The 21048-nt window shown below is 35.4% G+C and overlaps 1 protein-coding gene across 1 annotated transcript; it reads right to left on the minus strand.

The window, feature by feature from the left end:
* Positions 1-533: 533 nt before the first annotated feature.
* LOC149806651 (menorin-like) lies at positions 534-21048 on the minus strand. The gene is made up of 4 exons (XM_089956180.1): positions 20843-21048; positions 16230-16391; positions 11305-11531; positions 534-6670 (listed from the first exon to the last, which is right to left on the minus strand). The coding sequence occupies exons 1-4, from the start codon at positions 21009-21011 to the stop codon at positions 5573-5575; spliced, it is 1656 nt and encodes a 551-aa protein (XP_089812306.1). The 5' UTR covers positions 21012-21048; the 3' UTR covers positions 534-5572.

The raw sequence follows: 21048 nt of genomic DNA on the forward strand, positions 1-21048 counted from the left end.
GACAAGGTTGTGCATTAGCAGTGTTCACAAGGTTGTGCATTAGCAGAGTATTCACAAGGTTTTGCGTTCATGAGGTTGTGCATTAGCAGTAATGACGAGGTTGTGCATTAGCAGTGTTCATGAGGTTGTGCATTAGCAGAGTGTTCACAAGGTTCTGCATGAGCAGGGTGTTCACAAGGTTCTGCATTAGCAAGTTCTATGTTAATATGATCAAGGGCCAAATATATGCAGAATGTGCTCATCATCCTAGTTCATAAGATGGTCTCAAGGTGAATTTGGTTCAAATCTTGCCAGAGTGGACAACTACAAAGGCCAGTCATTTTGGCAGGTTTTCCTCTACAATTCAACCCTTCTGGATTGGCATGGACAGAAGTAGACATGCGTGACATGGTGGACTGGAATGCAGTTCAAAAGAACTAATGCAATGGAGGAATAAATGTATACAGTATTAGTGTTTAATGGTATCTAAACATACTAATGGGAGTATTTTACCAGTTACAAGTTCTAAAAATGTAAATAATCAATGAAGGAAATGATACTATAACATTTATTAGAAAAGTAAAGCACTGAAAGTAGAAAACATTTATCTGATAGGCAGTTTTATTCCACATGCAACCAGGCATATTAACTTTTTTGTCTCACATGGTCTCTATTTTAATGAAAATCAAACAAAGCATGATTTCTTTGCAACATAACCATATCCACAGGAGCACTGGGATTGAATTATTTCAACCATAGACCTTTCACACAGGCCATGAGTGGCTATAAACTTTGTACAATTACAACAGGCAGTCAACTAGTAACACATGATTTTCTTTTATTGTAAGCTATTTCATTTTCAGGTGTACAAGAAAACAAGATACAGTGCCTAAAAAGCAAGAGCACTGTGAATGGCATATTATATTACAGTGGTCCCCCTCTTGAACAGCCCCCCTTACCAGTGGCTACCTGCTTCTTACAGCCAGAATCCCTAGGCACTGATGAGTTTGTGTTCAAAAGTACCCCTCAAAAATGGCCACCCTTCTAACGTGACCTGCGGCCAGCATATTAGTACAAAAATGTCAAATGTTCCCCTCACAAGCAGTCACTTTTTATTTCAAATGTGTCCAGAACCAATATTTAATTCATATCGTAAGGTAAATAATCAGATTACTGTTGATACCTGTCTCCCAATGTCAGGTTTCCGTTACTGAAATAAGTGTTGGCTAAAGTACATGTAACACTAAGATTAATATTACATAATTATCTATAAAAACCGACATTTACAGGAAATGGGCTCAACAATGTTATGACAGAGTTTTGGGCTTCACACATCTGTTCTTCTCTTTGATGATTACAACTGGATGTAATTGTCAAGATCATAACATGGTCAGCATAGCCTAAATATAGATTTTGTGGATTAAAAACACACACAGAAATTAACCTTGAACAAAACAGGGTACCAGACAAAGACCGAAAATCATGTGATAATACATCTATCACTTCCTTTATGAAGAAGGCATCTCATCCACTCTACAAAAGTTTCATCTGCTTAATTAAATCACATACAGTTAGCAACATCCAAATAAATCATTACCAAACACCAACATGTCGTCATGTAAACAGAGGTATATTACTTCAGAAGAAAGTTGGTTATTTTACTTTAGAACATTGGGGGTGGCCAAAACAATTGTATGTAGAAAAGACTCGAATAAAAAAATTTTATGCAGAAAAGACTAGAATAAAAAATCATAACTGATAAGGAGATTATTCAGCAGCAGTGGAGAAATGGGGCAAATGTCAAGAGAATTATGTATGTACCAAGATTTAAATGACGTTTCGGAATGGTTTTGTAATTTGCATGACAAAAATACCTGCTTGCATATCATACTTACATCAAGAATAAGAACTATTAATGTATATTCAGTTGAAGTAAGTCTATTCTTAAGACAAGAAGAACCTTTTAACAATTAATGTTACTTTTAAACAAAGATATTAAATAAAGATATAAAATGCTTTGAAGTATAAGAGGGGACCACTGTATGCCCAATGATCAGTAGTTTTTAGTGTTGGCACTAGTATGGTATTGAGATTACTGAGCAAGGGATCTCAATGACCTCAATGTTGGGTCAAGGTATGCAACTAATATGCAGAAACCATTCTGTTTCTATTAGACTTGCCATAACCAGTGGTACGTTTAGACCCCAGAATCTAAGGGTTTATTTGTCACCTTAATAAGCAAATGTTATTCTCCAAGACACATTTTTGTTTGAGCCACAATGACCGTGACATTTGACTTTTTGGCCACAAAATAAATAAGCCATTTCCCCGATCTTAAACCTTCCACAAACTCTGGTCAAGATGCTGAAGTTACTATGCAAAAAACATTTCCTCCTTCAGTCAATGACCCTGACTTTTGGACCCCAAGATCAACATGCTTCTTTCATACCAAATATGCTGTTCACACAATGGCAAGGTACATAGTTGATAATTAAGATATCTGTCCAAAACCCATTTATTCCCCTTCAGTCACAGTGACAATGACCCTTGACCCCAATACTGGTAGGCTTCCTAAGTGCAAGTCATCCACAAAATTGTGTTAGGTCTCTGATGTACAACTAAAACTATTGTGCAAAAATCATTCTTCTTTCAGAAAAAGTGACCTTTGATCAACCTTCTGACCTCAAAAATTGACTGGCCTCTTCCTTACCCCCATTGTAGGCCAGCCACAATGTTTATTTTAGGTATGTGATGTCCAACTAATGTAATTGTGTGGTAACCATTTGTCATTTTTCAGTCATATTGACCCTGAACTTCTACCTTTTAACACTGAAATCAACAGACTTTTTCATTACACCAAAGTGAAAGTCGATCACCAAGTTTGTCAACTCATGATGGTGGAGAATTAAGTAATTGTGCAGAAAATATTTTCGTTCAGCCACTGTGATCATGACCTTCAACTTCAAAACTGACTGGATTGTTCCTTATCCCCAAGTGCAAGTCAGCCACAAAATCTGTTAACTGAAGATGGTTGAGAACTCGGCTGATTGTGCAAAAACCAGTTTTCTTCTTTTAGTCACGGTAACTTTGACCTTTAAACTTTTGATACAGTGGAACCCATCCACAAAGTTTTATAACTCTAGAGAGTGGACAATTCAAATCATTCTGCAAAAAACAAACTTTGTAATTGATGGATTGATATCAAAACATAAAGCACTCTTGCCTCATGGCTGACATGTAAAAAAGGTTATATATACTAGCAATTTCAATGTGGAAACTGTACAAGAAAAGAAGAGAAAACAATTCTTCAGGGATTTAAAATTATTTAACAGTACAACTCTTCTCCTACTGCATACACATACTGCCCAGCTGGAACACATTTTGGGACCTTCCACCAATGATCTGAAAACACCTCCATATATGTACCTTGTTTACCAATAGATGCATCATACACCATTATAACATTCATTATATGTGACTCAACTGAGATGATTCATTTCCATATCAGAAACATTGACATGTTTCGTCTTTAAAGTACAATCGCACTAGAGTGTGTGTGTGATTTGGATTTTTTACGTACCTTTAACAATTTTTCAGTCATATCGCTACAATGTCTGCTGTGTGACAGTTTATAGTGATGTCTAGCACTGGGGCATCATGCCACAGACGTAGAATGATGTCCCACCCAGTCACATTATCCTGACACCAGGCCAACCAGTCCTAACACTAACCTCTGAAGGCTGAGCACCAAGCGAGGCAGTTGTTAGTACCATTTTTGTAAGTCTTTGGTATGACTCGGCTGGGGATAAAAATCACAACCTCCAGCATCCAAGGTGGACGCTCTAACCACTAGGCCACCGGAGCGGTCATTCTTACTAAAGAGCTTTCATTTACTTAATTTGTGCAAAAAGTTCTATAAAGGTATAATGCTTTCTGAATAGTTCTATTTTGCATAGAATGCTTAAACATTTGAGTCCTCTGCCACTTTCCAGTTATTTCCCATTTTTTATTTTATGTTGCATCACTGCATGAAAGTATTTCCATGATGGAATTTTGTAGAAAAGCCACAGTGTGTTCTGACTAAGCATGCTAATTAGTTGTACATATGAATGAAACTCTTGTATGTAATAAAATGCTTTGCTTTCATTTAGAATACATAAGGTTTATGAATTCATCTATACATTTACCAGTATAAATATATCTAATTATTACAACATTTTCTATAAAATTACATCAGCAAAAGTTATGAATACATGAGATAATTCTAATTAATAACAATTTTGAAAGCATAATTTTGTTAAAAAAAGGTCACAAAAATTACACTAACATAAGAAAATTTAATACCATTGTTGTAAATCACAACCCATACATAACTGGTGCTTAACTGCCTCTATTACTGGTATCTGAAAAATGGTAGAGGTAAATAGAGGCATTTTAATCTAAGAAAAATGGAATGTACATCACATATACAAGAATATCAACTCCCATCACATAATTTTATACATTGATATGTAAATAATGTACATAGAGGTGAATGAAGAAAATTCAAATATTGCTCCCAGGGAATGTTTGTAGTGAATGAAAGATGATTCTAAGATTTGTTTTTATGACAAATGAAGAGAAAAAAACATAATGGAAAGTGTTTTTGTTGTTTGTTACTATGACAAAATTGTACATAATCACTAGAATACAAATATATAAAAATACAAGCTCAGCAATTTCCATCGTACAAGGATCAAATCTGTTTAAGATGTAAGAAGTTACTCTGTAAAACTAAGTTGGTCCTCCTGAGTGGATGCAATCCACACGTTTGATTTACATGAGAATAACATTCATCTCATCTCTAAGACCATGTAAATATTTGTTAAAAAATAGAGGTGGAATGCTAGGAAATTAAAGTGAATGTACAGTACATGAATCAAGCTCCTTTATTTGATCAAAGTAACTTTTCCTTGCTGTTAAAGTTTCATACACCCCAAACATAAATAACAACTATATGCACAAAGTACACACTTTTGTACATCCATCTCTCTCTCTCATATCAAAATATCAGTTCTAAATCTACTTGTTATTTTAATGATTTTAATTATTTCACCTTTATCTTAACTTCTATGAACCTTTTAAAAAGTCTAAATTTAACATTTATCTTGCAAAAGTGTTTATCTTCAGTCATTAAATACATGCTAAATTTTAAGATGTCAATCTTGGCCAATCTTTCCAGCAACCCTTTGTGAAAAAGTAGAGATGACAGAGAGTAAATTTTTTATAAAAAGTAAAGGAAAATGGGGATATTATTTTAATAAAGGATTCACTATATTCAAAGTACCACATATACTTGCTTATAAGAGTCCAACTGCGAACAATATAGATCCTGATCTACAGTTGTGTAATGTGCCTGCAGATCAGGGTCTACTGCTTACTCCTAACAAATTGCACAGACCCAGATCTTCTGGTGCATTATGCAATGGCAGATTGGGGTCTGTGCACTATGCAGTTGGACTCGTAAGAGATTACATAAGGTATTTTTAATTGCCAACTTATTCAGGTACTTAATGCTGGAATACTCCTAAACCCTGTGAAATGTCATCGAAGTTTATGATATGTATTTAATGGTCAGTTCATCAAATACTGCAGTCCTCTTGCTGTCTTCTAGCTTGATAATGAAGGGGAATTCACCATCCGGAATTCCCTGTGGCAGAGGTACTGTTAACCTGGCATGAAGTTGTTGATCAGGTTGACTGCTACGTAATGTGTTGCATTCATGCTGAACATTTACTGTGAAAATAATTTCTTTGTCTGTGTTTTGGACAGTGAATCGATAACAGTTCATAGAGCCTGGAGTGATATTTTGTGATCTTCTGAAATCAGGTACATTATCCATGTGACTAGGCCCCACTTCTATCTGGCCATCAATTCCAAGAAAACATCTTATGCCCACAATGCGCTCATAATCAACGTACTCTGTTGGCCGTACATAAATACTAAGTCCTGTAACACCCTTCTCAGCTTCAAGATTTTTAGGATTAAGAAATTGTATTCTCCCCATTAGCTTGATTTTGTCACTCGGCTGATATTTTGTCTTACTGACTACATATACTACCTTATTTGTCAACACAAGTGCTTCTGTACTAGGTAGAATGGAGTGAATCTGGATGTGAAAACCCATTTTCAACCATGCTTCTGGGTGAAAAACTACAGTTTCTCGTTGTAAGACCAGAGTATCAAGCTTAGGTCTAGAGTTGTGCCGATGTTCCTGCAAAAATGCATCCATTTCTTCATGATTCAAATCAAAAAATGTTTGAGAAGGTGGAAACTTGTATGAAATGTACATCAAATCCCCCACATGTGGAATGTTTTCTGGACTGTGCCAAACCAATATGGAACCACCTGTGTTATCAATTAGCCACTTTAATTGTGGCACCGAGTTTGATATGAAGGCTGATCGGACTGAGAAAACCACTTTTCTCTCCAGACTATATTTGTTGATAAAATAGTACATATCAAATACCATCTCCCATGTGTATCCACTCTGGCTGAGATCTGTGTGAAATCCAGAAGTCCATCCTAGAGAGAGGGTGCAATCTGGAAACAGACGCTGGATTGTGCGGATGAATCGAACAGCTTCAACTTTTGGTGGATCACCATGTGGGCCTTGATGAACATCAGCATGTAGCCATACAGGAACCTTGATCTGGTTAAATAAAATTAGGACTTTAAATGAATTCATGAAAGGAGCTGAATAATCTAATATCCCTATCATATGCCACATAAAACAGACTTCACATCATATTATTTAAAAAATCTAAATACTGAACAAGAAGCCCAAGAGGCCATGAAATTTGTCTTAGTATGATATTTTCTCTTCAAATGTTTGCAGTACTGTTGATTTCTTAATGAAAACCAGTGTTTCAACATTTCTCTAATGTTTGTATCTTCATCTATACAAAATGGCACATTAGCATCATTTCTCCAATACTGAAAGGCCACTACAAAACAATGTGTGTGTCCAAGTTTATCAAATTCAGTTCAGGATGCTTTCTCTGAACTTTGGTCAAATTCTATTCAGTAATTTTGGACAAAGATGCTAAAATGTTTTTGAGCTTCAGACAGTGACTACATTTGGTATCTGTACAAACTTGAAGGTCTTTATGCCAGGATGCTTTTGATGAAGTTCAGTCAAATATAGTCGATGATTCTGGAGAAGTCCCTCAGAGCTTTAGTGTGTGTGTGAGGTTTGGATTTTTAACATAGCTTTAACAATTTTTCAGTCATATCACTAGGATGTCTGCAGTGTGACAGTTTATAGTGATGTCTAGCACTGGGACATCATGCCACAGACATGTTGCATGATGTCCCACCCAGTCACATTAACCTGACACCAGGCTGACCAGTCCTAACACTGACCTCTTGATGCTGAGCGCCAAGCGAAGTAGCTGTTAGTACCATTTTTGTAAGTCTTTGGTATGTCTTGGCCGGGGATCGAACCCACGACCTCCCACATCCGAGGCCTGCGCTCTAACCACTAGGCTACCGGAGCAGTCAGAGCTATAGTAACATTTGTTATATTTGTTACAATATGAAGGGTCTTCATGCATGGCTACATTCTGTCAAGTTTGGTCGGATGCTATTATGAGCTTTAAAAGTCATTTAATTTTTTGTTATCTTTAATATCAGCTGCTATATCTAATGACAGATCAATACTTTTGCACACATTTAAAATATCCTCATGGCAGTATGCTTTCATTTAAATTTAAGCAAATTCTGTTCAGCAGTTTTGGAAAACAAGTTATTTAAAGGTTGTCTATTTTTATTAACTGCAACCAGATTTCATTCCGGATTTGCTGGCATCACTGGTATAAACATGCTTCTGTTGAATATGAGCAAAGTCTTTTCCATTTTTTTGGAGTTATAGAAAGGTTTTTCTAGTTTTAGTAACAGTGGCCATATGTTATGGCTGATTGGCATCAAATTTATAAATCTTAAAAATCGTATCTTGATGCAAGGATGCTTTCAGACATTAAGGTCAGATTCTTTTAAGTGGTTTTGGAGAAGTCATTGAAAGATTTTATATTTTTTGCAATTACATCCATATATGATGGCAGATAAAAAGCATTGATAAAAACCTGACAGACCATTAAGCCAGGATGCTCTGTGCAAAGTTTGGTTGAAATTAGTCATATGAGGCTGTTGAGAAATTAAAAGTAGCTACTGCAGGCAGACAATGGATAGATTTTTCTATTGTTGCTAATGGTAACCATATCTGATAACACATCAACATTTTGTGCAAGTCTGCAAGGACTTCATGTCATCATGCTTCTAGTCAACATGTCAAATTTTATTGGTTTTGGAGAGAAAGTCATCATAAGGCTTTCTTTTATTTAGTAATGGTGGCATTCCAGTAAAATCCAATCAAAATCTGTTTGGCAGTTTTGGAGAAAAAATCATTTAAAGTTAATTCTATGATTGGCAGGCCACACATGCAAAAAGACATCAAAACTTATTTCGGTGAAAGTGGTTGTGAAAGAGCTAAGAGGATATGTCTATCAAACTAAATGATTTAGCCACTGCAAATTTTTATAGCGGTAACAAAGATGCAGAATCTAGGTCATTAATCAGTACTATGTTATCCAAATAACAATATCTTGTACATAGAATGAAAGAAATAGTTGTCATACGCATCATAAATGTTAAGATCAACTTAAATTCAAAGTTATACTTCATGTGCATTTTGGAAAGAAAAAGCCCACAAGGGAACTTCAGGGGATAAAAAGACAGTATAAATATGAATGTAGCTCTCCCTCCATCAGGGATGGTCCTGGCTTTTAAAAAGCTGTCGCCAAAAAAATCGCCAACCTCAATATTTTGTCGCCAATTTTTAAAAAGTGTCGCCAAAAAAAGTAGTGTACATTTTTCCAAGTGTTAATTTAGTCTATTAATGTAAATGAAAATTACAAAAGATGGATTAGTTAATACTTTAATTACAAGAAGCATTAACAAAATGTTACAAAGTGTTACATTAACAAAATGTTACAAAGTGTTACATGAAGATCCATCGCGATTTTAGGGCTGCCCACTTGTTGAATGCAGTTTCAAAGTCTATGTTTTCACATCTGTACATGCTGATTCTCATTAAATTCTCGAGAGATGAGATGCAGAGCTTATTTCTGATGTCAGTTTTTATGAGGTTCATCTTACTGAATCCACATTCACAGTCTACAATGCTGACAGGTGACACCAGTAGCCTCTCAGCAGCCCCCCCCCCCTTTATGGCTAGCTTCACAAAGCTTGTAGCGAATTGCTTCCTAAATCCCAAGAATGATCACTGAATGCTGTATAAATTTTCTCGACAAGAAAAATAGGATCTCCATTCCCACGAATGAAACTTACACGAGTCAACACCTGGCAATATTGGACCGTATATATAAGCATAAATTCACACCCAACTTAGGGATTCTTTCACTCCTGTATTTTGAGAAATAAATAATTATTATTAATTATGCAAAACTTTTTTTTTTTTTTTTTTTTTTTTTGCTATTTCTTGTTGCGGAGTTTAAGTCTCTGCAGCCGTAACACAGGACTGATGGCAAAAGGAAAAGATCAATGAGTAAAATGCTGCACTGGCGACAGATGTAATTGTGATTTAGATTGTTTCCATTTGCTTTGTATTTATACACAGTTGTCGGTACTTCAAAGCTTATCAGTTTTCTATGAAGGGTTCAGCAAAACTATTGTATTGGTATATGTATAAAAAAAACAAGGATTAGCCATACAATTAATTGTATCTGTTCTATTCGCGTCTTCAGAAGTCAGTCAGTTGTAGGTATAGTGCGGTAGCATGATTGACTGTATCGCAGCATACAGTACTTAGCCCAGATGTCAGCATAAGCAGATTATGATGTAACAATGTACTGTAAAGATGGGGTTGTCAATAAGAACAAAGGATCGTTTGTGTAACAGATTGATACCAATGCATTGCTTAGTCAAGTTTGTGGCTTCCTTTCGTTCTGCCTTTTAATTTATCCAGTCCAAATCCATGATTGTATGTACAAATTAAATAACCAAAAAGTATGTCGCCAAAAAAATCGCCAAATAGGATATTTTTGTCGCCAATAAGGAAAAAAAATCGCAATTTGCGACATTGGCGAAGCCCAGGACGATCCCTGCTCCATTCATTATAATACAATTCCGGATGCAATGTGGTACCACTATGGATCTCATCACTAAAATTAAACCATTGCATTTTTTAATTAGTCCATCAAATGCATGGTAATAAGAGTTGAAAGAAAACAATATAAAGATTTTTCCTATGTAAAAGATTATTTTCCTACAAATACCATAATGTATAAAATAAACTATAAGTGTAAAATAAACCAGAATTATTACTAGAAAGAATATTGTTATCTGTTACAGACTTTTGCAGTTAACAAGACTGTATAGATACCAAAATAAGTTTTTGACTCCTGAGCTTTCAACCTTTTCACATGGTCATCATCTGAAGAATGACTTCTGGGCATGAGTCACATGATCAGCTAAAACATGTGAAGGAAACAGGAGAAAGATGTGTAACTGTTCCTTTATCATATAATGCTGGACTCTCCGAAGGATTACAAATAGTCCAAAACGGAGCTAATATGATCCACAAACCCTAAAACACCATCCACTCAATACTGGTACATCCCAAAGAGTAAACTCCTTTCAGTAAGAAGTGATCAATCATGTATAAGCTCAGTATGATAACTGTGGAAAAGACCACATTGGAGAGACCATTAAAAGTCTTGAAATAAGAGCCAAAGAACTTTTATACACCAACAAAGAATCCCTGATGGCAGCTGGTGAACATTGCAATGAATATGGGATAACATCAGAGTACTTGGTAGGCAGAATGATACCCTCAGGAGAAAAATATGGGAAGCTATTGAAATCATGGAGGGTGAGCCAGTGTTGAACTTTGATTCTGGATTGGAATTTCCACCTTTGTACAGAAAGATTTTGTCATGTGAGCAACATTTAGTTGATCATGTGACTCCAGTCCAGAATTAGTCATTCCTCTGATGAAGACCTTGTGAAAAGGTCGAGAGCTCAGAGTCAAAAACTTATTTTTCTACAGAAAGGTATATACTTTTAGTCTAAAACTATTACAATGTTTTAACCCCACTCCCCTCCCCATTATGGTCACAAGCATTCATATAATTTTCAATCCTTAATGCTATACTTAAATCGGCTGTTATGGACCCCAAAAACTGTCTCGAAAGATGAGAGAGCCATTGAATGCATAAAACATTATCTAATATTAGTATGATTTACTAAACTCACTAAGAATATTACCTTGTCTTTCATATCATGTAGCTTTTGCAGTGACACCTCCACAGAGTCCATAGTCTGAAAGTCTAGTTTAAATCCTTTTCGAGGTGTTTGGAGCACTCTGTTTACCCACTCATCTAGAGCCATCTCTCCATCAGTGGCAGGAAGGTGAGCCATCACGGGAATGAGGGTCTTGACATTTGTGCCCTGACCCTTTAGCATCACATCCCCTTCCACCATATTGATTTCAGCTTGAAGCATAAAAGTATGGTTTTAATTTTGATTAAGTGAAAGAGTTAAATAAATTTCACAGATATAACAATTTTGTTCTTTTGTACTTAATGACATTTTTTCTAACATTTTCATTTGTGGTTACACCTTTGATGGGTCACACTGTTTTATCAGATGAAGCGTTGTTTCTTTACATTTTTAAATTCATGGCACCAATTATAAAACTTCTATTTTAATCAGTGCAAAAATAGTACTGACAAAAATTGTTACATAGTTTTAGATATAAATTATTAACCAATCATATGCTGAATTACAGTCAAACCCATGTATAATGACCAATCCAGAGACCACATAAAAGTGGTCTTTATAGATGGTGGTCTTAATGTTCAAGAATCATGTCAGTGAGTTTAAAAAATAAACAAAGCATATGGTAGATAGACAAATGGAGACATATAGCAGAAAAAAAGAGAAAGAAAGAAAAGAAAGGATGAGATTAAGTGAAATTGTTCAAGACAATTAGCCATGTGTGATTTTGTCTATTAGTGAATAGATAATTAAGCTAGATAATAATACACAAGACATTCACCGCCAGAAAATAACTAGTCACTACACAAAATATGAGGGTCTATGGAGCTGGTCCCTGATTGCAAAGAGCAGATAGTCATTATGTGCAGCAAACTATACAGGAAATTTTTAAGAGTTTTGAAGAAAGATGTCTGTGGATAGGAGAACCCAGGTTAATATACAGAAATCATTTTGCTGCTTTTCAGACCATGCTCTTCTATCTTTGATGCCTAAATTGATAGGGTTCTTCCTTAGCCCAAGCAAGCCATTCACAAAGTTTGGTAACTGTAGAAGGAGGAGATTTCAGTTTCGTTTCTTCCTTCAGTCAAGCAATAGGGTTCAACTGTACCCAACATTCAAGTCATCCACAAAGTTTCTTAACTGTAGATGGCAGACAAGTCTGTTAAATGTGCAGAAGTGAAATTGATAATAGATGGAAAGACACACCGGGTAACATAAGGAGGGTGCATAACAATTTACAAGTCCAAAATACAGAAAAATGTAGTCATAAAACTGCTAAAGCACAAAATTTGAAACCATGCTAAAACTTTATGAAATCTTGATCCTGTATAACTTCACTCTGAGAAAGATTAGAATAACAGAAATGTGTAGATTTTCTAACTGTATTACAGCATACATGTCAACTGTCAATGCAACTGAGGGCTGTTCCATTAAAACATACATAGTACCAAGGGAAGGCACTTTAAAAAAAAATATATGCCAGGGTACTTTGATTTCACAAAGTTCATATTAAAATGATAAGAAATTTCTAAATGGCATCTAAGTGTGAGTACCCCACTTTAAAAATGCCTTCCTTGGATCCCATGCATGTTTTAATGGAACAGCCCAGAGCAACTTTGTGTAAGATTTGTATTTTTTCAATTTTTGTAGTTTCAGGACTAGAATGTGAAGGTCTTGGTTGCAGGGATTCTCTCTCTCTCTCTCTCTCTCTCTCTCTCTATCTCTACCAAGTGCTATTGCACTTATCCCATTTTTTTTCCTTAAATTGTGCATACAATTTCAATCATGTACATTTACTGTCCTGCTTGTGATGATATAGTTGTGACCCTGCCTACAATGATGTTCCTGAGGCTTCAGTAACATACAACCAAATTACACCTTTGATTTTTAATTTTCACCTTTTATGCACCCACTGAAATGGTTCACTATAAAATTGTGAATCTTTTCAAATTCTGATGTTGTTGTTGTTGTAGGGTTTAACGTCATTTTTCAGCACAAGATAGGCTATACATGGCGGCCAGTATTAATGGTGGAGGAAGAACAAGGGAAAACCCCGGAAAGAACCACCGACCCATGAGAAGCTACTGGCAAGCTTTCTCACATACCCACACTGGCCGATTCCGAGACTCGAACCCACACAGACAGAGGTGAGATGGCAGTGATCCGTAACGGAGAGCGCTTTAGACCACTCGGCCACTCGGGGCCCCTTCAAATTCTGATTCATATCCACAAATGAATGAAAGAAAAGGCAACCATACTGGATAGTGGATCTGCTATATTTCTAAAAATGTAATAGCATTTTCAAGCAATGAATGAACTAAAATGTAATCAGGTCACATTAGTCATAAATCTGGAATTTGTTTACTTTTTTTATTTATTTTTTTTTAAATTCTTTTCTTGAGGGATGGAATATGTCTAGGGTTCTTGCCTGGATATTTGGTTTAATAATGGTAATTAAATCTGGAAGCATTTAAGAAGAAATGCAAAGTGATTTATCTTGTTTTTATAATTATTATTAAAAATGCAAAATACAAATTAACCATATTTTTGATGAATAGCCTTTGTTATTTGTGTGTGTCAGAAATGCACACTCGGTAACTAGACTGGTTGAGCTGAGCCAGGTTAAACAGAAAACTGACAAAGGTTGTAATGCGATTCAGACGAGTGCTAAGTTGCTATAATTAACAGTTTGGATGGGACAGTAGCCAAGTGTAAGATAGCGTGTGATGCCTGGCTTAGTGTTTGGAATAAGACTTTTCCTTAGATTGACAAAATTCACTCACACTCTGATAGACAAACAAGTGATATGTCAGTGTTATAAACAATGTGGAAATTAAACTCATTGTTAACCAATAGTTCTTCTAATCTGCAAATGACACATTTTCCGGGAGAGGACTGCAAAATTTGCTGGTGGGACTGCTATTTTTACCAAACTGGGAGTCCTGGACTCCTCATTTTAAAATCCTTGCGAGACCTCTGATTTATACAACCTTAAAAACACTTATGTTACACTGGCAGTCTGCATAACTATAAGAAAAACATCAGCAAACAACTTAGCAAGCCTAAAAATGTTCAACTGACATGAATCATCATCTAAGAATTTTGATCACCACTGGAGATTTTGGTGACTGCCAATTTCAACAGTGGGAAAGTCAAAAGTTAAAGAATAATGTTTCACACCTCCCTTTTCTTATACTCTGCAACCAAAGATTTTTTTCAATTATTCAAAAAATTTATTGTAACCCAATAATACAATTTGTGAGATGATGTAATTACCATGGACAACACATCTTCCTTAAGGTCTCTAAGTTATTGTGTGTGTAAGGTACAAGAGTGACCTAGTTGTTTATGTTGATACAGTGACAACTCATCTTCTTTAGCATGCCACTAAGTTGTTGCATGTGTAATGTACAAGGGTGACCTAGTTGTTTATGTTGATACATTGACAACACATCTTTAGAATGTCACTAAGTTGTTGTGTGTGTAAGGTATGACAGTGACCCAGCTGTTTATGCTGATGTACTCACATGTGCCAGTTTTGCCATCAAATGTAATTCTATTTATGAAATTTTTGTGAATTGGAGACACACTCAGGCAAGAAACAACACTGATTATTTCTGTTTTAAGCAACACCCAAATCACTGAAGTTATTGATGTTCTGAGACAAAGATATTTTCTTCTACAGTGTTTTTTAAGTTTTTTGCTATAAATGTTTTTTAATCAAAGAAATATCTTATAATTCAGAAACAGTGACTAAACTGATCAGCTCTAACAAGTATATTAATACTCTTCTTTGCTACATGAGATTTAGGTGCAGTACAAAAGGACTACTCCTGTCCTACCTAACGTAATGTTCTATAATTATAATGAAACCTAAAGAAACTGTCACGAATGAATCACAGTTGATAAGGATTCCTCCCCTTTATTCTGACTCTAACTAACATTAACTGTTGTTGTTGTTGTTGTTGTTGTTCTAGGGTTTAACACCATTTTTCAGCACAAGATAGGCTATACATGGCAGCCAGTATAACTGGTGGAGGAAGAACCCTGGAAAACCCAGGGAAGAACCACCGACCCACAAGAAGCTAGTGGCAGGCTTTCCCACATGCCCACGCTAGCCAAGCCTTGGACTCGAACCCACGCAGACAGAGGTGAGATGGCAGTGATCCGGAACGGTGAGCACTATAGGCCACTCGGGGCCCCAACATTAACTGAAACTATGACCATTGAAATTTTGACCCCATCATCCATAAGTCTTTCTTATCTCAAATATGCAAAGTATTTACAAAATCTGGTATATCAGTTAATATGTGGAAAAAGTTTTTATTCTTTAGTGCCAGTGACCTTGACCTCTGACCTTTATTTCCTGAAATAGATAGGTTTCTCTCTTGCTTCAAATGCAAGCTACTTACAAAGTTTGGTAATGAAAGATAGTGAAAAACTACAGTTATTGTGCTGAAACAAAATATCAAACAGGTGAGATATTGTGTGGAAACCAATTTTCATTTTCGATTCACTTTCACCATTTGATCCCAAAGTCAATGTCTGTCATTCTTACAAAGTTTAGTCAAGGTATCTGGTGTACATGTCATGTTATTATGTGGAAACAGTTTTCCTCATTTCAACCCTTGTGACCTTTACTTCTGACTCTTTTATGCCCAAAACTGACTGGTTTCTTCCTTACCTCCAATGCAAGCTACATGTATTTACAAATTTGGTAATGGTCAATGTGAAGAGCTTGTGCTATTGTGCATAAACAAAAAAAGAAACATAAGGATGAATTTACAGACAGACATCACAACATTTTGATCTCCAGCTTAAGGTGGCCATATAATAGAAAGGGAGGGGACTGATTTTTCAGACCACTTTTTTAGGTAGCAAGAGAAACATTCTTAACCCAATGAACAACTAACCACTCTCAAGTGCTCTTTCAAGAGCCTGCTTTGTGTTAACTCCATGCGCCCATCTGATTTTTAAGCCATCATTGTCTGCATGTGTGAAGTACTGCAGCACTCTAGTACCACTTCCACTCTCTTCAGGCAAGATGCTTCTCTTCAGGAAAAATGGTACCAAACCTAAAGCAGAAAATTTCACTAATAAGTAGTACAAACTAGTCAATTTCCTAAACATCTTTTATCGTCTGGTGGATAAAACAATTTAATTATCATGAATTTTACACATATTTGATCTCTGGAAGATTTTAAATCAAGAGTCCCTTAAAGGGACTGATGTTCAACTGCCTATACATGTGATTCTATTGGCAGTAGAACAAAAACACCATTTTAATGACCATCTATATCACACTGTTTTATAGTTGAAATTTCCAAAAATTAAAGATTTTAAAATATTTATTTTATAAAATGGAATTTTTATGCAATCTATTCACCCATTACAGAATTGGTGGGAACCAGTCTATTTGGGGACCAGAAATATTATACTGGTGCAGTGATGTGTAGTTGAGTAAAAGGCTTAAGAAGGCTAACATGTGTACGCAAGAAGCTGTTAATTAATTACCTTATTGCTGCAATCTGAAGAGCTTAAGACCAAATGTGGAATGCTTTTTGAATTCTTAAAAGCAATTAAGGGATCCAAATTGATCCATGATGGCCTCTGAGTCTTTGAATAAAAATTGGCTGACCTTTGGTGGAGGTGAGATACAACAGACTGACCAAACAATGATTTTTGGCAGAAACACTTTAATATTTTAAGTTTTTGTATTGCTTAATTGATATTGCTTTGTTCAATATATTTTTAGAGGAGTATTTAGACAATTCATATATTGTGCATTCAATTCATGTAAAAATACCAAACACGTGCTTTCTGATAATGTTAAAAAACCACCAGTTAAATAATATGAGACTCTGGAACACAGCTGAAATCCAACTCAGGAGCTTCCTCCTCTTGGTGAACTTTTTTGAAGGGATACTAGAATGCTATCAGCAACCTTAAAAAACTAGCCACAGGAAAACCAACTTCTTTGCAGGACAAGTGTAGTTGCTTTGCCATTACCAGTTTTAATGCTGATGCTGAGAGCCGATTCTCCATTCTTCACAAATCACAAAGTGATATTCAAGGAAAATCTGGACCAGAAAACTACTGAGAGCATGCAAAGTGTGAAACTTTATGATCACAATGTCATTTGTGGTCACAAGTCTCTATCTTGTGAAGGAAACTAAAACTCTTATATATATATATATATATATATATATATATATATATATATATATATATATATATATATATATATAAAGATATTTGTAGTGAACTATGAGATATACAACTCTTCCTTTTTCATGTCATTCACAATACACCAACTGGTTGTATTCATTTTTACTGTAGCATTTTCCATTACAATCTGACAATACAGATTTTGAACAGACAAAATCCATTTGTTATCAATAAAAATCTACTGGTTGAGAAGCCAAATTTTTAATCTACTGGTTTAATATCCTGGTTGAGCCTTTTTAAAATGAAAATGATTTATGTTTTCCATTAGTTTTAAGGTGATTACTTTATTAAATGGACCCCTCTGTTGGCCTAAGTGGTTAGAGCATCCACCTCAGATGCAGGAGGTCATAGGTTCAAACCCCAACAGTCATACCAAAGACTTTTAAAAATAGTAATAGCAGCTGTCTCAATTGGTGCTCAGTATTAACAGGTTAGTGTTAGGGCTGGTCGTCCTGGTGTCAGAATAATGTGACTGGGTGGGACATCATGCTATATGTCTGCAGCACGATGTCCCAGTGCTAGACATCACTATAAACTGCCACATTGCAGACATCATAACAATGTGACTACATTTTTCAAAAGCTACATTAAAAATCCAAATCACACACACACACACACTTTATTAAATAACTAAAATTCTGTACTGATTAACAACAAGCATTTAAATAAGTAGTTACACACATTTAAAAAAAAATACAGTACCATACAATCTCCCAGAAAAATACCTGTTATGGAATAAAACATTGTGACTGATCAGCTGATTAAATAAATTTTACCAGGTGCTTCCATTTCTGTCCCCACTATACAAGTTCTGATAAGGGGAACCTACCTTTTACATACTATACCCTTGGTTTTTAACAGCCATTTGTTCAAGACTATATTAAATTTTTTAAATTATTAATGTGATGACAATTCTTGCATTGTAATGTAATAAAACTCCTTGACTGAGTAGTTCTAGGACTTACTTTAACCTGACACTGCTATTTCTGTCCTATAACGTAATAAAACTCTTTGACTGAGCAGTTCTAAGCCTTACTTTAACCGAGCACTACTATTTCTGTGTTGCAATGGAATAAAACTCTTTGACTGAGCAGTTCTAGGACTCACTTAACATGGCACTGCTATTTCTGTGTTGGAATAAAACTCTTGGATTGAGCAGTTCTAGGACTTACTTAACATGGCACTGCTATTTCTGTGTTGTAATGGAATAAAACTCTTTGACTGAGCAGTTCAAGGGTTTATTTTAACCTGGCGCTGCTACTTCTGTGTTGTAATGGAATAAAAGTCTTTGACTGAGCAGTTCAAGGGTTTACTTGAACCTGGCACAGCTATTTCTGTGTTGTAATGTAATAAAACTCTCGGACTGAGCAGTTCTAGGACTTACTTTAACCTGACACTGCTATTTCTGTGTTGTAATGAAATAAAACTCCGACTGAGCAGTTCTAGGACTTACTAAACATGGCACTGCTATTTCTGTGTTGTAATGGAATAAAACTCTTTGACTGAGCAGTTCAAGGGTTTACTTTAACCTAGCACTGCTATTTATGTGCTCTGATGTAATAAAACTCTCTGACTGAGCAGTTCTAGGACTTACTTTAACCTGACACTGCTATTTCTGTGATGTAATGTAATAAAACTCTTTGACTGAGCAGTTATAGAGCTTATTTTAACACTGCTATTTCTGTGACAACACTCTTGAGTTCCAATAAGAGTAAACTATGAATATATTTATGTTTTAATTATTAATATCACTGCAATTAAGAACTATTTCTAAATAGTTAAAAATAGCCAAAAAAACAAGTTACATATGCTGAATATTCATAAGACAATAGTTCCAAACCAGTTAAACTGTTTCTACCTTCAATTCAGTGTCAATTTTCATATAAGAAGCATAACATACAAATGCAGATTTCTTATGAATACACATGGTTATTTTCAGAACCCAATATATGTTATTGCTGCTCCCAAAGAAGTAACACAAGACCACACAAACAAAGATTAAAACTATGCATACAAATAACACAATTCAACTGCAATTTAGACTTACATACATTTCCTCAAGCATCACTGCATTTATATAAAAACTGGAAACAATATTTACACTTTTAAAAAAATGATAATATGTTGGATCAAATGCAAAAACAAAAAATTGTTTTTGATGTAACTGAACTGTCAAGAAAGTTCTGAAACATTATTTCACAATGCAAAAGGACTGGTCATCCAAGTACCTGTGGCTGACTTTACTAGTGTGACTGGACATTTTAAGCCTTCAAAGTGATACAAAACGTTGTGGAACCAAACCAGTGTACCAGTACCCAAAGTATCATGGACAACATATATGTGCCTAAATCATGACAGACCTCCTGAAGGAGCACAGCAACTAAACTTTGCCACTTTCTCCAAATAGCCTTAATGCAGCTACATGTGATTTTTGGCTCTATATTATTATCAAATATTCACTCATAGGCTGATGATTTGAAGCCACCATGCAGTTAGAAGTTCAGTTTTCCAGTGCATGGACAACATACCAAAATTTGAAAACAAAATGGCATTTAATGAGGGATAATCAAACTGAGAAAGTGGGTACAGGTGCATAGGGTGTTCTTTAAGGAAATGTACTGATTTACTGTTCACTAATAAAGAACTCTGTTGTACAGCGCACCGATATTCAGAACTTTTTAAATATCCCTTATAAAGTGTTTGTAAAGATGGTCATATATGTGCATTTACTCATCTTAAATTAAACAATAACCACTGATAACTATTGACTTTAACAATGGAGATAAGTCATACAAATAACAGTCATACAAATAACAGGGTAGTACTAATATTTTTGTAACATATGCATCTTTCATTGTGACATCACTGTGCACAGCATTCAATCTGGTTAGTACTGGACCACACCTTTAGGTTGGACTCCACCAAAACGTTCCCTTAACATGTCAACATTATCTCTGGTTTTGTATATAGACACCTTCTAAAGAATATGGCTGTATATGACTGAAATAAGCGTGAATAATCGCCATTTAAATATATGTGTCATCAAATTCTAAAACTTACACCCATTACGGAAACAGTCGGTACAGAACGCCTACACGACCTGCATGACTTGCACATTACATGCTCTAGTTGCCAAGTAAGAGTTGTTTAAAATTATTATTGGTTACACAGAATGCATTTCTGCGATTTAATTTAAATTATGAATAGTTGTTTAAAATACTACGCACACAAGTACGTAATCACGAAATTGGGTTACTTAGCTCGAAAATAGGTTATTATAAACCTAATAATTACAAACCTCCATTTATATATATCCATATTAAAATGAGAATGCTCAAACATAAAAATCTCAATAACAGATGTTGTTTGAGTTTTCCTGGCATCATTATCATCTTTTTTAAGGTGTTCAACTCTTGATCGGCGGGACGTTGCATTTCGTCCCATAACATCTTCATGTTTCTTTTCATGGTTGCCAAAACTCCGACTGGTTTAGGGCAGCCTTGA

Source organism: Sinohyriopsis cumingii, chromosome 1, assembly GCF_028554795.1.
Source record: "Sinohyriopsis cumingii isolate HCF-2022 chromosome 1, ASM2855479v2, whole genome shotgun sequence".
Classification (NCBI taxonomy): domain Eukaryota; kingdom Metazoa; phylum Mollusca; class Bivalvia; order Unionida; family Unionidae; genus Sinohyriopsis; species Sinohyriopsis cumingii.